Below are 22,061 nucleotides of genomic sequence, written 5' to 3' on the forward strand. Positions count from 1 at the left end.
GGTCTGGCTGTCCGGGGGGCGGGTGGAGGCAGGAGGCTCGGGCTGAGGGTCGGTGGGGCTTCGTGCATCGCTCGGCAGGGCTGAGCGAGGCTGCACGGGCAGGGAAACGCGAGAGTGCTTGAAGGTAGCGCAGAGGAGATACTTCGGCTCTCTTTGTAACGAGTTCTCAAGCGCTTATTTCTGAGAGATGCTTCTTACCCCTTGAACGCGCTGTTCTGCTGGGGGTCAGAAGGCACCGTCAGACCCAGCACTAGCAGAAGTCAGGGCTCTTTGGGTAGGTTCAGGGTAAGGCAGGCACCTATTTGGGCTTGTGAGATGGAGCTGCTGCACATCATAGGTGTTACTCCCTTACGTCTGGTACCACAAATCCCCATAATAAGGTACCTATGTACCCCTACCTATTAGTCTGTTGCTGTCAGACCGGGGCTGCACATGAGCTTGTGCACAGGTGATAAATAACACATGGGAGGCAAGTTGCATATCCACGTCTGTGTATTTGTTGCCTGTGTTTGGAGCCTGCTCGTGGCACCCAACACTTAAGCCACACATCTGCTGTGTATGTGCCTGTATCTGGTGAGCAGAAAGCAGACATGCATACTTTGCCAGAACAAGCCAGCAACAAACAGTTTGGACACTTGATCATTCCAGAAAATGGACTGCAAGAATGTTATTAAACTCTTTGTATACATAGATGAAAATGTTGCAGTAGACTGATGGCAAGAGTCCACCTTAAAAGTAGTACATTATCTGAAGGTTCAGCATTGTATCTTTAGCTAAGGCTTCAGGAGCACCTCATCGTGATGGTCACTGTGAGTACTAAGTATCTTTAATGAGTTGCAACAGGTTGCAAAGCAATTCCTTATTTCCAAGTGTGCTTATTACAGCTCCAGCCTGCATCTTTGTGGGTTTTTGATCTCTATGAAACCTCTGCTGAAACACTGAGAAAAAATGGAGAGTGGGATTTTTATTATAACATGCTTCAAGGACAAACTAGAGGCCAAGGAACTTGGGATGCATTTCATCATTGTGTCTGAGTGCTGCTTAGTGCAGGACCTGAAGGACATGTGGGGAGGTTAAAGATAGCTTTCTACTTCTTCTGCACTTAGCTACTCTGTTATATTATATCCACCATGTATGTCTCCCTTCAGAGAGCAGTTCTCCTACCTTATGCATGTCTTTAAAAAAACTAGCATAATCCTGGTGCTATTTAAAAGAGTGCACAGCATGGCTGCACATAGGGCTGTTCTACTGATGCACAGGTGTGTGTAAATTATAGCTGAACACCATTCAGGATGTTTGCTGTGTGTTAGAAATACCCCAGACATTCAGTGCCAAAACAAAGAGGCACCAGGCTGCCTTTGGGCTTAGATTTGTATTCAGTTACAAACTAGAAATTGACTTTCTTTTTTTTTAATCCCTTTTCCTTTTGCAAAGTGATTTCACAAATTTCTACATTAATCTTTCCCTGGTTTGCTTAAGAGTTGGCCTGATATCACAGAATCTCACCAAGATGCTTGTGCATCTCAAAATAAGTTAGTACGTACTCACTTCAAAACTCCTTTCCTGGAGCTGTCTCTGCACTTGCAAAGCCCAACACAGAGACCACCACCCACCAGGGCTGGGTGCGTGTGGCTGACTTGTGAAGAGCCTTGGGTTAAAGATGTTACACATGCATCCAAATGACATGAGAACATTTTAAAGTAATCTAAATCCTTCTCTTTAAGGCTCGTTGTGCATTTCCAGGAGCTTTTTGCATGTATAGAGCATGACCTCCAGAAATTGTTACCATGTGACCATGCTAAGGGTGTCTCCCTCTTGTCATTTTGTGCCTAGATTGGAGAAGCTCTGTTGCTGATTGTTTCCCCACAGCTCTGCTGATAGAGATAAAGTGCAAGGACACAAGTGGCAGAAGTGCAGAGGCAGACATCAGGCTTCGAGCAGGATGACATCTATGTTTGATAGGAATTCACTTAAGAGAGTGCAAGCAGGCTGATGAGGAAGGGGACTGGAGGCTAAGGCATGGGCTGGGAAGTGTGTTTTTCTTGCAGTAACCTCTCTCCTTGTTCTCCTCCTTCTGTCTTTTCTAGGCAGGACAGGGCTGCTTGCTGATCTCTTGCCCAGTTTTGCTGTGGAGATTATGCCAGGTATTCAGTCATTTCACCCTCCAATAACCCAGTCCTCTGTCATTTTTGTGTCATCTTTCCACAGCATCTTTATGTGGTATACATTTCACTCTTTTGTGTGTTTTATCTGGGGATAAAAAGGGAAAGCCTTTTGCTTGCTGGGAAAGTGTGTTGGGTTGAGACCTGAGAGAGCTGATGCTGGGAACTGGGGGAGGAATGGCCATGCTGGGAGCCAACATATGGAGATGGTTGATGCCATGCCAGGATCAGTGTGAGAGCAGAAATGCCATGGCAGTTCAGGGTAGGTTTTATATCAAGGTCTGTGCTCTCCCCCTGCTAGCACAAAAGTAATACCTGTGCGACCTCAGCAGCCTCCTCTGCCCGTACGGCTTTGCGCGTCAGCTGCTCATGAGCAGCAGTAATTTCCACTCTCCAGACCTTACCCTGCGGGTACTCTTACAGCCATCACCACAGATGGTAGCTCAGGAGGCACTAGAAATAGAGCAACCAATCAGTGGCACAGCCCCTCTTGTGCTGCATGGCCAGGGCATTACTGAGGTAACACCAGGTGGTTGGACCAGATAATAAAGCTTGCTGTCCATGACAAGTCCCTTGCTAGCCAAAATAATGGGAGCTCCAGTTCTGGCACTCCTTGCAGAGCAAACAGAGACTGTGCAACAGATTGTCCTTGAAAAGGAAAAGCTGTGAGAACATTTAGCCCTTGAGTCATCTGATCATCCCCTGACAGTGCTCTAGGAGTGTTTCTTTCACATGTTTGTGCAAAAATGCAACTCCACATAAATGTGTGAAGCTATTTTCAAGTCTGCCCCAGAGACACAAATGGAGAAAAGGCAGACACTCCCCCACCTCTAGTGTAACCCAAAGCTCCTTGGAAGTTCAGCATGGTAGGAGAGGGGTTGGTCTTTTCAACACAAACAGAAGTTGATTCTCTGTTGCCTAACACTTTTTCCTCGCTATTCACATTTTGATTGAAAGAGTATTAAATTCTTCTGTTGGCCACGTAGCTTTCTGGTACTCGCATTGCATGAGTATCACAGAATCACAGAATCCTAGGGGTTGGAAGGGACCTCGAAAGATCACTGAGTCCAACCCCCCTGCCAGAGCAGGGTCACCCAGAGCACGTCACACAGAAACGTGTCCAGGAGGGTTTTGAATGTCTTCAGCGAGGGAGACTCCACGACCTCTCTGGACAGCCTGTTCCAGGGCTCTATCATATATAAACAACAAGACAGTGTAAAAGGCAGTGGCAAACCACATTTCAGCTGATGGTGTTGCCTGTTACCTGAGTAAACAAAAGCAGATGCTCCTGCAAGCACAGAACTGTAGTTTCCAGACAGCAAGGATGCAGGATTTCAGCTTGGTAGTCGTTTGCATCTCAGTTGTATGGAGCTGCTCTAACAGAAGATGACAGTTATACTGGAGGAAGGATAAGGGAATTGCAGGTAGAAGTGGGTGACACCCAGTTTTGTGCATAAAGGAGAAGTCACCAGGCTCTTTTGCTGTTTTCTTAACCTTATCAGAGAAGCAAATGGTCTAACTTCCTGTGCAATAAAATCCTTCATGATTCATAGGTCTCTGTGACTGGGACATTGATTTCAAACATCCATTCCTGGTGCTGAGTTGAGTACCTTGCAATGTGCAACATACATACTAACCTGACTTCTTTTTATACTCCTAGAACATTTTCAGAAAGACCACAGGTACACTAAGAAGGGACTTGCTGTTTGTTTCTAAACTCTACCAGGCTTTTATTCTTATGGAGTGTTTGTGAACTGTTTGCTAACATCTCTGGAGATCTGAAACCTGAGCTTCCTTGCATAGCTGTGGCTGGCCACTTCTGTCATGCGATATTATTTCATCTCCTTCTCTGTATCAATGTAGAGAACAAGACAAGAACATGACAAAACAAAAAGCTATGGAGCTGTTGCCCTTCCCAGATTAGCATAGGTTAGGAAGTAAAGGACTGGAAAGGACTGACTGGCTTGCTATCTTGCTTGCTATCCTGAGCACCATGTAATTTCATCCTTACCATAAGCCTAGCAAGTTTAAGAGTTGTCTGGGTTTGGCCTTTCTGCCATTGGATCACTTTTCTTTGATGTTTTCTAGCTTCTATCTACATTACTCATAGCCTATTTATCCCCATTTATGTAAGACCTTGATAATACCTGCTTTTCCTCCTAGTGTTCATTCTCTTGGCCTATTTACAGGCAGCAGCCACATCTGCTCTCACCCTTCTTTTCAGCAGACTAACACAGTGAGCTTCAGCTCTCCTGCTGCCGGGCAGGCTATGGAGTCCCTGCCCTGCATCTGCTCCAACCTGAAATAATTTTTACTTGTTCAAAGGTGGCCAGAGCTGTATAACATCAGTAACTTCAGATGAAGTTACACGGGGGCCTTGTATGATGGCGTTAGTATTTCCTGAACACTATTGGAAATTCCCTCTCTGCTGCACATGGGGTTACATTTGCCTTTTTTGTGGCTGTATTGCATAAGTGGTTACAGTTGTCCTATGATGGAGAAGTATACTGCATATTTTCTCTTGTTTTTCAATTGTTTTCAACTAATGAAGTCCCATTTAGAAAATAAATTGTTCTTAATCCATGTGTCCTTGGAAGTGTGTTCTTGAAAGTATTGCTGCATACCTTGAAATTCAGTGTATTGCTGCATTTCATGTTCCTTATTATAGATCCAAGGACAACTGGCCCTTTCTATAACATATTCCAGTCTTCATCTTTAGTGACAATGCTTCCTTAGCTCTTATCCTCAAGATACATTAACACACTGTTTATTTTCTGTGTAAAGGTCATTCATGAAAATATTAAATAAGATGGTTCCTAGAACCTGTGACTGTATCAGTAATCTCCTCTAAGCTCTTAGTTTTCTATTCAGGAATGCTTCCCTCCAGCCATTTCCTTATTTCTTGACTGAATTTTTCTCAGCATATAGTAACTTCACAGGAAAAAATACTACACAAAGACTAAAATTATCTGCAAATTTAAATGAAATTCATCTGTTTCAGCCAAAAGAGAAACGAGATATTCAAAAAATATAAAACATTTCACTTGACACTTCTGAAATGAAGTGTTTTGATTTGTAAATGCCAGATCTTTTCACTGAGGTTTTTTTAAAGGAAATCATAAGTTCTAGATTAAAAATGGCATTAAAAAAAGAGAATTGTTTGTAGAAGAGTTAAGGAAAAATTCCATCAAAGCAAAGAATTTTACTTTTGTTCAAACAGAATGCTGTGGATGAATAAAAAATGTCACTTATTTTTGCATTTTATTAAGAACTAGGAAAAACCCTCTGTTTTGATTGTTCCAAGCAGAACATTTTTCTTTGACTTTTCAGCTTAGCAACACAGGTGGCTGGTGCACTGTTTCTCCAGTGTGATTCTTGTATTCACATTGTAATCCTTGTATCAATATTTCTTTAATCTTAAACAATAATGTAGTGAATGTTGGACTTCTGGTCTGCTTTTTTTTTTTCTCTGCAAAGCAGCCCCACCACTTCTTCCTTTGCTTTCTTACCATCTTGCTAAGGTGGTTGAATAGCCACCTTGGTACACCCGGAGTCTTTCCCCAGAGATTTTCCCTCACCAGCTGTCTGACTTCTAGATAGTTTGGTGCATATCTCTGGCATAAAACCAACTCCAGATCTCCTATACATTCAAAGTCTTGAAATGTCTTGGTCTGGATGTCTTCACTGGCCATTCCCTTAATCCAGGCAACTGCTGTGTGGCTGAGTTTGAGAAAACTTTTCTCACTCCCCTTACCATTCAAACCCCATCCTGGTTGTTGTGGACCATCTTTCCTGTGCTTTCACTTGCAGGGTGTTTTTCAGACATTCCTTTTTGGGGCCTGGCAAACATACCCTGAGTCTTCAGCAGGGGAAAAAATAAAAATAATTAAAAAAAAAAAGACGTGGTTGTTACATTTCCTGGCTGGCTGCAGCTCCTGAATAGGATGTTCTTTTGGCACATTCAAAAGAATAATTGCATGTGTGGGCCTAGTTGTGAAGGGGCAGGCCTGGCTCATTTACTGGGCTATTTATAGCATGCTTTTCACCATAGTTTGTCCCATTAAAACTAGAATGTGGGTAGGGAACAAACACAAAAGCAGGGCATGAACATGGCCAGGAAGAATGTGTCTCTGATGAGATCCAAATGCTAATGAGGTATGTCCTGTCACATTTGTGTGAGTCTGCCTTGAGGTGAGGGGTTTCTGTGCTGGGGATCCAGAGCTTCTGCCTCTGTGCTGCTCACCTACCTCTCAGCCAGCCCGAGCCATCACAGGAAGGGACCATATTTCTGTAGCTCCATTTCTCACTGTCATGTGCCATTTCTTCTTTGACCCAGCGGGAGATGTAGTCCTAGACCAGCAGGAAGTCAGGAAGTTCGCTTTTATTATTTGCCTGTCTGTTTTGCCCCTGTGCTCTCCCCTGGGATGATGTTGCTGATGTTCCCTTCCACAGTGATGTGCAATCCTGTAAGTATCTTTCTCCTCTTCTTTTCCAGAGTGGGTTTTCGTGGGCCTGGTGATCCTGGGGGCGTTTTTGTTCTTCCTTCTGGTGGGGATCTGCTGGTGCCAGTGCTGCCCACACAGCTGCTGCTGTTACGTCCGCTGCCCCTGCTGTCCTGAGTCCTGCTGCTGTCCTCGGGCGTGTGAGTGACCCTGTCCAAGCCTGGTGCAAATCCTGCATGACTTCTGCTCCCTGGCAGAACAGGAGAATCTGCTAATATTGCTTCTTTTGCCCTGAGTACTTTTCTTGACTAAAGAACTAGCTCTCAGGGAGTGAAGCATCTGATGTATTGCTCAACGGTTGAGCGCTCAAAGTTAATTACAAATGTAATTCCCTGAGCCCTCCCTGCCTTGGCAGCTGTGCCTGCTTCTCCAGAGTGTCGTGCTCCCCTTCCAAAGTTGTTGTCTTGCCAGTGAATTTTGCGGGTCAGAGCTAAGAGCATCCTGGGAGATTTCTTCCTGGCAGTGCAAAGCAGTTGCCCTCTACAACAGTGCAAAATCCTTGCAACTGAGCAAGGTTCCTGGTCAGACTTGGGCAGACCTGTCAAGTTTCATGAGCCTCATCCCTGCTACTTGAGTCATCAGTTGTTTTTAAAGCTGAACTGTCAATCATGGCAGTGGTAATGCTGGCTGTAACACACTGAATGTCTTTAAGTTGCTGGGCATCTTGCAGTGCTCACCTGACCTGCTGTGTGCATTTTTTAACTCCCCTCAGTGCCTTTTAAGGCTCAGAGAAATTCAGATTAGTCCTTGTCATTTCAGTTGTCCAGCTGTCTCTTGCTTTGTTGTCACCAATATTGGTGATGTGCAGGCTTTGGCCACGTACCGTGTGGGTGTGTGGGGAGCTGGTGTGACGCTGACTGCTGCTCTTTTTCTTTTGCAGTGTATGTAGCAGGCAAGGCAGCAAAAGCCGGGTACCCTCCTGCAGTCGCTTCCATGCCAGGTCCATACTACATCCCCAGTGTTCCTGTAGCTGGTGTCCCATCTCCTGCTGTGCTGATGGATAAATCGCACCCCCCTCCTTTAGCCCCAAGTGACTCCAGCGGAGGAAGCCAAAACGGTAATTTGCGGTGCCAGGCACAACATTCAGTCCCCTTACTGGGAGCAGGATGGGAAAGGAAGGAATGATTGCCACTGGTAGAGTGGTGTGAACAGAAGAAACAGAAAAACTGCATTTGAATCCCAGCTCTGACAATGATATTTCATCCCTTAGGGACCAATAATCCAACTTTTCTAATGCAATCAGCATGGTCTCAGTTTGTGGGTGCCTAATTAGGTCAGGAGGGAAAGGAAGTCCAAATTAATGCCTTGAAGAGGGCATGAAGATCGTTTCAGGGGAGCAGAGGCAATGGCCATGTCCCCTTAGAGCTGATGCCTTGCCAGCTCCTCTCTCTTGGTAAGCTGTTCTTCCTACTCTGTAGGACACTGCTTGCCCTCTGGCAGCAGTTTTTGCTGCACTGTGCTTTACTCCTGTTCCTGTGGAATTTTGGGCACAGGGACATGCTCCCTCGGTATTTCTGCCCAAGAGCATTTGGGACTGGACCCCCTCCTCTACCTTGCAGAAGTTAGAAGGGTCACTTTTTGTGTTCAGCCTTTGCCTTTATGAAATGTGAGTGATGAAGGGCTTCTAGCTAGAAAGGAGTTGTGCATCAATTGTCAGATGTATCTAGGTGAGGGTCACTTCTGCTGCAAAGGAAGCTGCCATCGAGGAAGAAGAAGGTACCCATTTAGCCACATGCTAGCATTTCAGGATCAAGAGTGGCTGTCTAAATTCAAACATGCTGCAGCAGAAATTACTTCTACCAATGTAGAGTCATGATACTGACGGAGTATATTTGCCATTGATCCAGCCACATGTCTAATTTTGAAGCATCACCCTAACTGTCAACTATTAAATGTGCTCATGAAAATGTGTTGATAAGACACTTCAAAAAGACAAGATCATGTAGCATAATCAAATAGTTTTAGGAGCAACCCTACACATTCTTCCACTGCCCTGGTCAGTGTATTAACCTTTCTGGGAGGACAGAAACTTTTCCTTCAGCAATCACACTTTTTTTTTTTCCCCAGATGAAATCATAACAGGGTTTTGGAATGGAGCATTTTGAAATAGGAAATGAATCAATCACTGATCCAAAGCCGAATGTATCCAATTCAAAAACCTTTGTCAGAAAGTGATGAATGACAGCTCAGTGCTTAATATTTTTTCTTCTGTGAAAAATGTCACTGCATGTAAAGCATGGTGTTGGCCATGGAAACTCCAGGGATTTTTTAAGAGTCAGATCACAGCCCCAGTCTCATTTCTGCTGTACGTTAGTAGCAGAGCAGAAGAGCAGAACGAAAAACGGGTTGTATTTGGTAACCAAATGGAACAGCTCTTACCATCCCATGTGCATTACACAGAAAGATTAATTTATTATATAATCCAAATTATCTGCCTGGACTTAATCCCTCAACTCAGGACTTGACAGGAAATGTACATATTGCAATTAAAACCATTATTACAGAGTTTTAATTGTTGTAGCAAGACAACAGAGGTTCTTAAGCTTTTTTTATTTTTAATTAATATTTTTTGCTGTAATATGGACAAACCCATAGTCTGGTTCATGCACCTGTTGTTCAAGGTGTTCCTTGAACTGTGGAGCTGAGGAAGGGTGACACCATGCACCCTGTTCCTTTTATGTTAAGGTACTTCCTCCACAGTGCCAGAATATCCCCTAATTACAAGCTGCAGAAGAGAAAACCTTCTGTTGCTGTTCCAAACTACTTATTTGCTCCTGGCTGGACAGCAAGCTAATCAAAACAGGTAATGGTTGAGTTTATAATAAAGGCTTTTTCTCAGAAGGAGCACTAATTATGGTCTCTTTGTCCTGCATACAGCCAACTGTAGGTTGGATCTGAAGCTTGGTATCTTTGACACTTTGCTCTTTCTGTCAAATTTATTTTAAAAAATGGGATCAGAAGTGCTGAGGGACAGAGAATGGAGGATTCTGTCATCCTGGCTGCCAGGCTAAAAATGACAGCCTTTGCCCTAGATAGTTTCTATGCTTATAAATGATACCTGTGAGCAAATTCAGGCATGAAGATACTTGGAAAATTTGTCTATTGTTACAAAAAGCCATGCGACAAAGCTCCAGTGAGGACTAGGAACTCCAACTAACCTTAAGCTGAGCAGCAAAAAAACCAAAACTTTCAGCTCTCTTATTTAGAAGAGTGTTGTTGACACATAAATTAAGACGTGTGCTGTCTATTTTAAATGTAGTGGTTACCTGGAGACTGTTGCATAGGTTCTTTAAACCATGTGCACAGGGAAGCTTTTGATCAGAGAGTTGGACTCCAAACCTTTAATATGGAAAGTGTATAAGGATGAGAAACTATTGCCCTCCTAACCATGCTTGTCTGAAAAAAATAGGAGTGCTGTCCTTTCTGGGAAGGGAGACAGCTTACATTTTTGCTTGACTTGATTCCACCCACAGAAGAATAAAAAAAGTGTCCACAGTTAAATACGAATTAAATATTAGAAATTTATGAGCTGTTAGGGAGAAGAAAATACGGTCTAACAGGGAAGGATGTTCTATTCCCTTTGGTTTCAGTGAATGGTTGTGGACAAATGGTTAATGTCTCTGAGTCTATATTCCCTGATAATTAAGATAGGCTTAAAAATATTCAGACCTTACTGATGAGTTCTGCAAATTTACAGATGATACAGTGTGAGGAGAAAGCAATAACATATTTGGTTCTCACACAAAGGAATAATAAAGAGGTTTAATAAGTTGAACATGCAATATCATTGCGAGAAGTATTTAATAAATAGACGTAGAGACAAAATATGCTTTATCTGTAATGGAAAATGCTTTTTGTGAGCTCTTCATGGTCATATTTGCAGATTTAATTCTGAAGTTAATTTCTAGATGCTTACAGTATTAACTAAGAAATTTATTTTCCTTTTGATACGTAGCTACAGTAGTAAATTGAGCATGACGCTGCCATGAAGCCCAACTAATTCTCCATCAGTTCTAGGAGCTGTAGATGTTGCCCAAATAGATATTTGGCAGAGTCTCGTCATGAGTAGTGCTCTGGGGAGACAGAGTCTGGACACTGTCTATTGAGGCTTCCCAAAGCTTACTAGTAGGTCAGAGTAATTTCCAGCTGATGGTTGTTTGCTGGCCTCTGTATAAAAGAGGTGGCAGCTTAGCTGAGCTCCTAGTCTAGATGGAATATGGAGAGGCCACTTCCCTCGCAAGGACAGGAGCAGACAGAGGTCAGCCACAGTGATGAGGTGAAGAACTCACCTTGCTGTTGTTTGGACAGTGCAGCAGGAGTCGTCACTTCTGAGGCCGGTCAGTCCAGCCCCTCTTCATAGCAGCAACCTCACTTCAAGAGAGATGCTGGTCTTCCACTTTGGAAGGCAGAGTTCCTTGTGTTCTGCAAATCACTGTATGCCTTTGCAGTCATTAAACACACATTTGTGGTGATGATAAAGCACAGCAAAACTCCAAACTGCAGTCAGCTAAGCTGTCTGGAGACATGTTGAAAGCAGGACCCTGATAGCCCATACCAAGTTTTAACATCTAATAGCTTTCTTAAGGACAGATACACAGATAATATTTCAGGATGTAGTTACTTACCTTAAAATCCACAGTAAATCAGTTTTCTCGTGAAGAAATTTGCAAGATTGCTGCAGGAATCATGTTACCCTATGGCACAGCCATTTCTGAGGCAGACCGCAGTTCTCTGGCAGTGTGCAGATGCACAGCAGTTTAGGACAAAAGGTGCCTAAGAATACCTCTGCCAAGTCCTTGTTCAGCCCACACAATGCATACTATGCAACGTAGTACCAAACCTATATGTTAGTAGCTCGATGTATTGTGGTGTGGGATAAAACAGAAAGAGCAGGTTGGCTCAGGACCACCACGCAAGTAGTTAAATCGTGCTACAGGAGCAGTGCTCATGCAACACTGCAGTATTCACACAAGGGTACATATTGACCCTCTGCAAGGCAGGCAGGTTCCGTTTTGTAGTGCCAAGTGAATTGTCCTCACAGCAGTTCTCTAATGGGCTGAATTTGAGAGTTGTCTTCTTTTGTACTTAGTGCTGTGTTTCTGTAAATCTTGAAACAGCCCCAGGTTGAGTCCTTTCTTAAATCTGCTATGAAAGCCTTACATTCTTCAGAGTCTTGATAGGTGGAGTTCTCTGCTTACTGACTGTAGAACTGCCTTGAGATAGGCTGTAAATAGGATAGAGCAGGGGAAGTGTGCATGGAGTCCTCCTGCCAGAGTTAGAGCTGCTGTGGTTCCAGGTGTGTAGGGCCTTCTCTTTTGCACACAGAAATGCGGGAAGTCCAAAAAAGCTGTCCAGATTTTCCCTGCACATGAAGTCAAGCACTTAAAGTATGCGTGAGACCTACCTTCTCTGTAAAATGCAGCATGTAGAGAATGCCAGAACAGGCAGTTTCACAGTTACCCAGTGACCTGATTGGCCCCATCACTGGATTCGGTGTGAATCTCAAAGCAGTGTGATGTGCTTTGTAGGAATTTCTGTGTTTCCTTCTGGAGCTTCTCCTGCCACATGCTCTTCAACCTGTGTGAGCAGAATTCATAGGGATGGGAGGGTGCAGTGGTCCCGCAGAATGACAGCTCCCAAATGCTCAGCCACCTGCTTCCACTGCAGACTGAGAGCTTATGGCCCCAGCTGCATAGATGAAGCCTCATCTTCTGGGGCTGCTTCTCCCATACCATGACAAATCCTTTCTGTAGTGCTGAGGAAGGGGAAATGAGTGCTACTTTTCTCTCTGCCATCCTCTGTAGGAGGTGGAATCACTCTGTCATAATGACACCACTTGATGCATTTGGTTGTACAGATTGGGCATTTCCAAACCATTTTTGCTGCTACTGCAAACTTTATAAATTATGCTGCTGCTCACAATTTCATATCCCACGTTATAGACAGATTTCTTCTGAAACAAGAACTGACTCACTCTGTTTTGGAAGACACAGCCTACCTGCTTGCAGACGTGAGCTCAACTGTAGAAGCAATGTTGTTGGAAGGTCTCCTTGGACTTAAATGTGCTTTCCTCTAACGCTTTTATTATTTTTTTTCTCCCTAGCAGTGCGCAAAGGATACAGGATCCAGACTGACAAGGAAAGGGACTCCATGAAGGTGCTGTACTATGTCGAGAAAGAACTGGCTCAGTTTGACCCCGCTAGGAGGATGCGAGAACGATGTGAGGAACAACCATGGTTTGATTTTTTTTTTCCCTCACTAACCTGAAAAAACCTCTGCAAGTTCATAATTAAAAGTTCACTGGCTTTGCCTTAGAGCCAGCCCCTAGGATATAATGTCCAGAATATGGTACTTGGGGCAGATAAAGTCTAGATTTTAGACATCTACTGTTATGTTCTGATTTTAAAGATCTGCTACTTACCTAATCATCCTTAACTAGAGCAAACAAGGTGTGGGAGACTCAAATGCTGATGAAAATTATCCACTCAGATAATTAAAACTTTTGGATCATCAGCATTTGAAAAGCCAAGTCTGTACTCATGCCTTTTACAGCCCGTGGTGTGGTAATAGCTAGGATATCATCCTCACAACTTCTAAATGTCTTACATTGTGGTGCCTATAAATTTACAGCATGGCAAAATAGGAGAGGGATGTCTTTATTGAAAGTGTGTTTTGTGGTCTGCAATGACCACAGTGTGGTTTGAAGGCTGCAGCAAGGTAGTTTGGAGTGGCTGTTGCCCTGCAAAAACAGCAAGGACTACAAGAAAGAAGCAAGAAACCAGGGGATTGTCAGGTTAGTGACACTAGTCAACATAAGATCAGAGGTGGTATGTGCATCAGTACTGACAGCTTGGCAATCAGACAGCTGCAGGTGAAGGGGAGGATGGTGGTGAGTAGGGACAGGATGCAAACTCGGAATTGAGTTTCTATGTGCAGTAGCCTCCTGCAAGCTTTATTTCCCTAAATAAAGGCTGAGGCTGCACTTAATAGCGGTCAAAAGACAAACTCAGGTGGGCATCTCTCCATGTTAAGAGGCAGAGGTGCAGTGGTGGGACTGAGTGTGTGCATGAGGAAGGTTTGCAATGTTGCTCTGTGTCCTTTGGCTGTTCAGTGTGGGGGACAGCAGCAGGCTGCAGCCTCAGCTCCTCTGGGCAGCATTTGACTCGCACAGCGCTAACGCACATTAGGAACTGGTAGAGGCTTTTTTAAAACAGACGTGTGAGATCCTGCAAATCAATGAAGGTAAGGGCTTTAGGGAATGACAGCACATCAAAGCTCTGTACAGATTAGGCATAACTAACAAATTATATGTACTTCTAAAACAGTCATTGCTGAGCACACTGTCTTCTCCACCCACAAGATTTACTATAAAAAGACCTCTCCAGATTGGTATGTCAGGCCTCCAGATGTCAATGTGCTTGACAGGGTAGAGACTGACAGTGATTCAGGCAGTCTCATACTTTGTTCTTAATCTTTTTTTTTTTTTTTTTTTTTGAGGGGGTTGTTTTTGTTTTTGCTGGGCAAGTCAGGCCAAATACAGAGCCAGCTTGTCTCACACCAGGAAAGGGGGAGGTGGTACAACTTCTGTGATAGTGTTCCACCAAGTGCAGTGCCCACTTTGAAAGGACTGAGAGCTCTTACGTGTGAGTGGGGCTGAGGGGAAATTTCTGCATGAAGGCTGAACCCAGTTACCTAAATACAGGCATCCAATGCGACCAACCATTTGCCATACACTTAGAATATCCCACCTGTCTGCCAGCTGCCAGTTCACAAGACCTATAGGTGAAACAGCAGCTCTGTGTGCAAACTGTGCCCCAGGAGTCTTGGATAGGACCAGCTGAAGGTTTGGAGAAGCACTTTGGATTCCATCTTGGTTTTTTTTTTTCTAGTGAAGGGCATCTTAGCTTCTTTCTGAAAAAGCTGGAGCTGGGCTCACCACGCCTTCCTGTCCTCTCCTCCTCTCTCACACATGCTGTCTGTCAGGTGATAACGGTCTCATTTATTTTCTGCAACCTCCTGCAGATAACAACACCATCTCTGAACTCAGCTCTTTGCATGAGGAGGACTTGAACTTCCGTCAGCCCTACCGCCAGGTGCGAAGGAAACCTCTGCCCCCGGCGGGGGACCTGGATGGAGATGCTGAATACTGGGCTGGAGTGAGGGGTGGGGGCAGCACGTCCAGATCACAGGCTGTCTCCGATTACCGAGACGAGCGGGACAGCTTCCGGCACAGGTGAGGATTGCTGTCTTGGGATGCAGCTGTATCTGGCAAAGCAGCAAGGGATGGAGAAAGGACAGATGGACTGGTAGGTCTTCTCCATTTCCTGCTGCTTTGGTTCTGCTTAGCAGAACAGAGAGGTTAGAGAGAAGCATGAAAACTGGAGGTGACATTAGATGAGGTCAGAAGCAATCTGATTCCCACAAGTCTGCTGAAGATGTCCCAAGCTGGGCAAAGGTAGCCCTACAAGCCCCATTCCAGGTAGGATGTAGAAATGAGATCAGTAGGAAACCAAACCACCCTTCTCAACATGCTCTCTTGAGATTTGTACCTGATCTCTCCAGCATTTCTCAGTGCTAGCACACTTACTAGTGAGTGACACCCTGGCGCTTTGGTGCAGCAGGAGCAGTACTCTAGGCCTAAAGGACTGGCACTCTGGTGTCTAGAAAACAGGCAGCACATCCTTCCCTCATGTACCAGCAGCCCAGTGTCCTGAAAGCAATGGCAGGGATTTCTTTCCCTCAGTAGTGGTCTATCATGCCAGTTCACTCCCTTTAAACCTGCTTCAGAATTTCCCTCCTGTGAGTTCTGTAGCCACGTTCTTGTGACTTCCCAGCAGGACACACACCTACAAGCTGTATGGCCAAGGAGAAGCAAGTCCAGCTCTGCAGAGTGGAGGATGAGGGAGTTGCACCCTAGGGTTAATTTTGGGTAATATTAGACATGCAGAGTTCAAGCTATCTGCAGTAAGCTGCCTTTACAGACAGCAGGGATATCTGGGATGTACTACATCTCTTCCCACAGAAGATGATGAAAACAAGTCAGATGATTCATTCCCCAGGATTGCCTATTTTATAGAATCATAGGATGGTTTGGGTTGGAAGGGACCTTCAAGATCATCTAGTTCTGACCCCCCTTCGTGGGCTGGGACACCTTCCACTAGACCACCCATCCAACCTGGCCTTGAACGCTTTCAGGGAGGGGGCATCCACAGCTTTGGTGGGCAACCTGTTCCAGTGTTTCACCACCCTCGTGGAGAAGAATTTCTTCCTAACGTCCAAAGCTTATTCCTATTTATTAATTTAGAATTTATTCCTAATGTGCTAGTGTTTCCTTCCACTGTCTGCCAAGGCAGCTGAGGGGATGAGCACCGCTGAATCCTGCCCTCTAACACTACCTCTTCCCTCCTCCAGCCAGCAGAGATCCAAGTCCGAGATGTTGTCCCGTAAGAGCTTCTCGGTGGGAGTGCCGGCCGTCTCGATGGATGAGCTGGCAGCCTTTGCAGAGTCCTACAGCCAGCGGACCCGGCGGGCAGACAGCCAGGAGACGCGGCGCTTCGAGCGGTCAGAGTCGCACGGCGGCCGTGGCGGAGGGCTGCACCGCCAGGACAGCTCCCTGGAGGAGTACTACACCAAGCGGAGCAGAGGGAACCGGGAGCCGCTGACGGACTCGGACCAGGGCTGGTCGTACAGCCCGCCCCGGAGATGTGCCCACGAGGAGAAGCACCTGCCCAGGCTGGTGAGCCGGACGCCCGGAGGGAGCCAGAAGTACGATCACTCCTACCTCAGCAGCGTCTTGGATAGGAAATCCCGGAGCTATGATGAGAGCGATGACCACAACGAAACCCCCTCCAAGCTGAGCTCGCAGGCCAGCCAGAGAGGAGGGGGATCATACTATGCCTGGTCACCACCCTCCACCTACAAAGCCGAGAAGTCGCAGCAGCAGCCGCAGCAGCCGCCACCGCCGTCCCAGCAGGAGGATGGGGAGGACACCCTGCCCCCGTACAGTGAGAGGGAGCTGAGCAGAGGCCCTTCCTACAGGGCCAGGGAGCAGGCCTACCTCAGTGCCTCTGACAAGAAGAGGAAAAAGGACCCCAGGAAAACAGTGAGGCCATGTCTGGTGTTCCTGTTCCAAACAGGCTGAGCGGGGAGAAACAGAGTTTAGGGGCAAGGGGGCTCTCCAGGGCGATAGAGCCTGGAGTCCCAGCATGGGGAACCCCAGGATAAGGGGAGTTCCTGTGGAAAGAGGGCAGTCTGTGTGGGTGTAGGAGACCAGAAAGGGAAATGGCTCCTAAGAGGACTCCATGTCGGAGGGGAGAGACAGAAACTGGGAAGGGGAGGGGTGTTTTTGGCATCTGTGGCCTGGTAAGCCAACAAAGTAGGAGTTTATCTAGGATTTAGGAGGATTGTGGTAGGGAAGGGAACTTATCCAGGGCTTACAGAAATGACAGGGCATTGTTTTGACCCTATAAGGAAGGGCTGAGAGGTTCTGTTCTGGACTGGGAGAGGGCTAGTAGTGAGGCATGGTGTAAGTGAGCTCAGGTCTTTCTGAAAGGGGTGAGACAACAGACTCCGGTGGGTCTGTGGGCATGTGTAGGGGCCATGCATGCCAAAGGCATTCCTCACACGGGACACCAGCAACTGCAAAACATCCTGCCACAGTCTAGTGAGGACTGAGGAGTGTATAGTTATTTGGAAGGGGAGCTGGCTGAAGTCTCTTCATGTGGAAGACCGTGTCTAAAGCAGCTTGGCTGCTGGGCCTGAGCTTAAGTGGCATGTGTGAGACAGGAAAGTGGTGTGAGTGGACAAGGCTGTTGCTATTTGGTTGTGCCTCTTGTCAAAGCTACATCTGTTTCTTTGTTGATTCCATGGGTGTTTTCCTGATGATGTTTCTCCTCTCTTCCCTCTCAGAACGATTTCCCAACGAGGATGTCCCTTGTAGTTTGAAGTTGTTGTGGACATGTTATGTGGATGAGCTGATGACTGCAGTGAAGAAGATGCAGAGCAACAAGCAAGAAAGGCCTCTGTGGACCTTTGCAGCCACCAGCCATGGACTCTTTGTTTCAATTGTTTCATCGGGGGAGCAGACGCTTTTGTAAGAGACAGACTCCCATGAACAGCACTCAATCCCAGAGGCTCTGGGAGTCTGCCAGCAAAATGAGGCCAGGGCTCTCTTTGGCACCCTGCTTTCCAGTGCCCTCCATTCTGCGCTGGAAGGCAGCCATGTCCCTGCTGTCCCTGCAGCCCTGAACTACAAACGAGGCTGCGTTTGAGCCTCTTGCCCTGTCTGATGTGCAGGGAGAGGCCTGTGTGCATACCTCTTGCTCTCTTCCTCCTCAGTTCTCTGTTTGGATTAAATATTGTCTTTATACTTAATACTGAGAGCCTTTTCTGTATCATCCCCATGTTGGGAGGGAGGCCTTGTTCTTACATCTGCAGACTGCCTCCAGCTGCTCAGGGCCTGGATCGTGAAGGAAAATCCATGCCCTTTCAGACACTACAGAAAAGGCCTGATGAGGTGTTACTTTTGCAGGGGCTGAACAGAGAGAGAGGGAGGGACAATTGTGGGCTGGCTTGTTCAATATATTTTGTTCTGTTCATTATGTGATGAGAGTTGCAGGTGAGATTGATGTTTTGTTTTGAAAGTGGATCAAAGTAGCTTTTATTGTGATGAGAGCATGATGTGTTTTTTCCCCCATCCCCAGTTGTGATTTGTTTTGCTGCAGTTGCATTTTCTTGCAGCTGAGCTGTGACCCTATAGGGCTTCAAGCTGGAATATGTACTCCTCCACATCATAAGTGGTGCTCTAGCCTTGCTGGTGCCCTGCATCCAGCACCACCAGACATCTCTGCCTAGTGAGTGGCCTTTTTGTTATAAAGAAGGAAAAAGGGGCAAGTCTCAGTGAGAGCACAGCGGCACATCTTCATTCTCTGATACTGGCATTTCTCCTTTCTGGTCATTGTTCCCAGACATTGAAGAGACCAGTAACAGCAATGGAAAAAGAATTAACATCGTGGATGAAGACAAGCTTTGAAGTCACCTTTTTCACTTCCAACCATTTCATTCACTTCAGTTGTGACATGGCTTTAGTGGATGTTGTCTCAGGAACAGCTGAATTTAGAAATGAGTGCTTCACACCATCTGGAAGCCTGACATTTTCATAGGGTATAATGCAGTAATTTCTTTCATTTTTAGCTGCTAAAATCATAATGGGAAGGCAAATCATGGGAACATTTTAAGCTCCAGCACCTTGATTCCTGTTTCATCTAGACACAACTTGGTGCCCTACTTACAGGCATTGTCAGCCTCTGAAATGCCACCTCTGTTGTTACTCTGGAAATCTGGGGAGCTGTCTGGCTTAAGGTGCTCACTCTGGCAATACTTCTGAACACGAGATTTATTAACATCACTGCAGTTCTCCATAAAAATGATAGGTTCATTTCAGTATTACTTCTTTGCCAGATTAGTTCATCAGGCATAGTGAGGTGAGGAAGAATAATCTCCATAGATCTGATGAGAGAGCAGTTTTCATGCTAGAAGGTGAACTGATGAAAGGGTGGCTTTCTTCTCCCATGGCTCCTCTAGTGATGATGGTAGTTTTGGAAATCCCAATCCTGAGTATGTCTGGCCAGAAAATGATTAATCTGCAGGGGCATACAATCATGGAATCACATAATGGTTTGTGCAGGAAGGAATCTTTATAGTCCACCCACTCTCATAGTAAAGAGTTTCTTATATCTAATCTAAATCTACTATCTACTAAATCTCCAGAGCCTTCTCTTCTCCAGGCTGAACAACCCCAACTCTCTCAGCCTGTCTTCACAGGAGAGGTGCTCCTGTCCTCTGATCATCTTTGCGGCCCTCCTCTAGACTCGCTCCAACAGCTCCATGTCCTGTGTTGAGGGCTCCAGTGCTGGACACAGTGCTCCAGTACTCCAGGTGGGATCTCACCAGAGCAAAGTAGAGGGACAGAATTACCTCCCTTGCCCTGCTGGCCACGCTGCTTGTGATGCAGCGCAGGATAGGGTTGGTCTGGGCTGCAAGTGCACATTGCTGGCTCATGTCCAATTTTTATCTATCACTATCCACAAGTCATCTGCAGGACAGCTCTCAATTCATTAATCCCCCAAACTGTACTAATGTAGGGGATTGCCCCAACCCAGGTGTAGAACCTTGTACTTGGCCTTGCTGACCCTTGTGATGTTCACATGGGCCCACTGCTCAAGCCTGTCAGGGTCCCTCTGGATGGCCTCCCTTTCCTCTAGCAAGTCAACTGCACCACTCATCTTGGTGTCATCTGCAAACTTGCTGAGGGTGCACTCGGTCCCACTGTCTGTCATTAATGAAGCTATTGAATAGTACCAGTCTCAATACAGACCCCTAGGAAGATCACTTTTCCTCATCTCCATTTGCACACAGATGTTGACTGCAACTCTTTAGTTGCAGCCATCCAGCCAATTCTTTATCCACCAAATATTCCATCCATCAAACCCATCTCTTTCCAATTTAGTGACAAGGATGTTGTGTGGGACTGTGTCAAATGCCTTACAGAAGTCAAGTTAGGTGACATGATTTACTCTTCTCCTTATTGACCAATGTAGTCACTCCATAGGTGTCCAGATAGACACAATTTGCCCTCAGTTAAGCCCTGCTGGCTCTCTCTAGTTACCTCCTTGCCATCTATATGCCTTGACACAGCTTCCAGGAGGGTCTGTTCCATGATCTTACTGGGCATGGATGTGAGGCTGACTAGTCAGTAGTTCCCAAGGTCCTCAATGTTACCCTTTTTAAAAATGGGTGTTATGTTTCCCTTCTTCCAGTCACTGGAAGCCTGACTGCCTGACCGCCATAACTTCTCAAAACAGGGAGGGTGGCTCAGCAACTACATCTGCCAGTGACATGCCAACTACATCTACTTGAATTATGGCTGAAGAGACTAGATTTTAATTGTTTGCTTGTTTTCTCATCTTTAATGTATGTTTCCAGGAAATTCACAGTATGGTTAACAAGAAGTAGGCAGGTGGTTGCCTACCAAGGTCTCTATGGCATAGAGAAGTCTGCAGAGCTACACTACATGCTATTTTAAATTAAACAATTCAACCCTGAGATACGATGATACTAGCAGTAAGAAATGTTGTTTGTTAGCCTCAAAACCTTGGGAACCACTATGCCACAGATTTCAAGGGAGTTTAAGCTGCTATCTTTTCCATTAGACATCCAGCAGACCCAGGAAATGTTTTACATACAGCAATTTGAAATTGCATCTGCAACAATGACTATGTCAGAAAGGGGCCAGAACAGTGATTTGACAGTCACCGAATACCTCCAGCTTTTAAATCACACTGAAAGGCAGAGTGTCACAATCTCCTCATTTGAGTTAAATCTGCCCCTTATCTCAGTCACTGTGGTTTATTTGATCAAACCCTCAGGAATGACTTTTGTGTATTAAAAATGCAAGCCTTCCCCATGTTTATTTGAATCAATTTTGTTTGCTTGATGCTGGTACTTCAGGGCATTTGTACACTATGTGTAAGAAGCTGCCATTTATGTATCTAGCTTATAAGTAAGTAATTGCAAGCTAATTCTCTTAAGAAAACTATTTTAATTGTAGAAACAACTGTTTGTAAGAACTGTCTAACATTTATTTGGAATCCAAGTACCTGGAAAAATATAGATTTTATGATGAGTGATTCTAAGAGTTTTACCAGAAGATAAAAATTTCAGTTAAAAAACAAACAAACAAAAAAAAGTGGGTCTTAATTCCCTGAACTCAGACCTGGGCAGCACCCATCAGTTGGCTCTGCCTTTGCTCTAAAATTTTAGATTTTGTATCTCCTTATGCAAATCTGAAGGAATTCTCCATTATTGATAGTGTCTGTCCTCAGGCCATCTTTATTTTTCCCAGTAGAAATGTGTCTGCAGCAGCATCCAGTGAGCCAAATCAAAAAGTGAGGGGTGACATTGAGTAGGGCTTCCACCTCTCTAGCTGCACAACTCTAATGGCCTGTGACTCTCAGAGAGGAGCAGGGGGCCAGAGGCTGATATAGAGGCTGAGAGAAGCCTCTTGTTTCAGAAAAGAAGTAATGGTTTGTATCTGCATCCTCTTTCAGAACACCTGTGAAATGTTGGCACTGGAAAATAATGAGCCTGGTCATAGACTCTCAAATTCTAAATATTCCAGTGGTTAGTTTTTATTGCTGGCATAAAATTAAAATCCCTTTCATACAGGATGTGGGTATCTGGGTCACGTCAAGGACATGGATGGTTTTTTGGCCTTAAAATGAAGCATCACAACAGTGATTTGCTAAAATGACAACCAAGATGATGAGTGAATCCTGTATTTAAAAAAAAAAAAAAAAAAGCCCTTAGAGCAACAGCATGATCGAGCATCAGTAGTAAA

At 45.3% G+C, this 22,061-nt stretch overlaps 1 protein-coding gene across 1 annotated transcript in view; it reads left to right on the forward strand.

Moving 5' to 3' along the window:
- Positions 1 to 17,608, forward strand: part of ILDR2 (immunoglobulin-like domain containing receptor 2) — a 33,504-nt gene extending 15,896 nt beyond the window's left edge. Inside the window, exons 4-10 of the mRNA XM_010005482.1 lie at positions 2,088 to 2,144; positions 6,658 to 6,804; positions 7,545 to 7,721; positions 12,771 to 12,884; positions 14,687 to 14,897; positions 16,076 to 16,766; positions 17,573 to 17,608. Coding sequence (XP_010003784.1) covers positions 2,088 to 2,144; positions 6,658 to 6,804; positions 7,545 to 7,721; positions 12,771 to 12,884; positions 14,687 to 14,897; positions 16,076 to 16,766; positions 17,573 to 17,608 — 1,433 coding nt within the window. The remainder of the gene's footprint in view (positions 1 to 2,087; positions 2,145 to 6,657; positions 6,805 to 7,544; positions 7,722 to 12,770; positions 12,885 to 14,686; positions 14,898 to 16,075; positions 16,767 to 17,572) is intronic.
- The last annotated feature ends 4,453 nt before the right edge of the window (positions 17,609 to 22,061 follow it).

This window comes from Chaetura pelagica, unplaced genomic scaffold, assembly GCF_000747805.2.
Source record: "Chaetura pelagica isolate M959 unplaced genomic scaffold, ChaPel_1.0 scaffold39, whole genome shotgun sequence".
Classification (NCBI taxonomy): Eukaryota; Metazoa; Chordata; class Aves; order Apodiformes; family Apodidae; genus Chaetura; species Chaetura pelagica.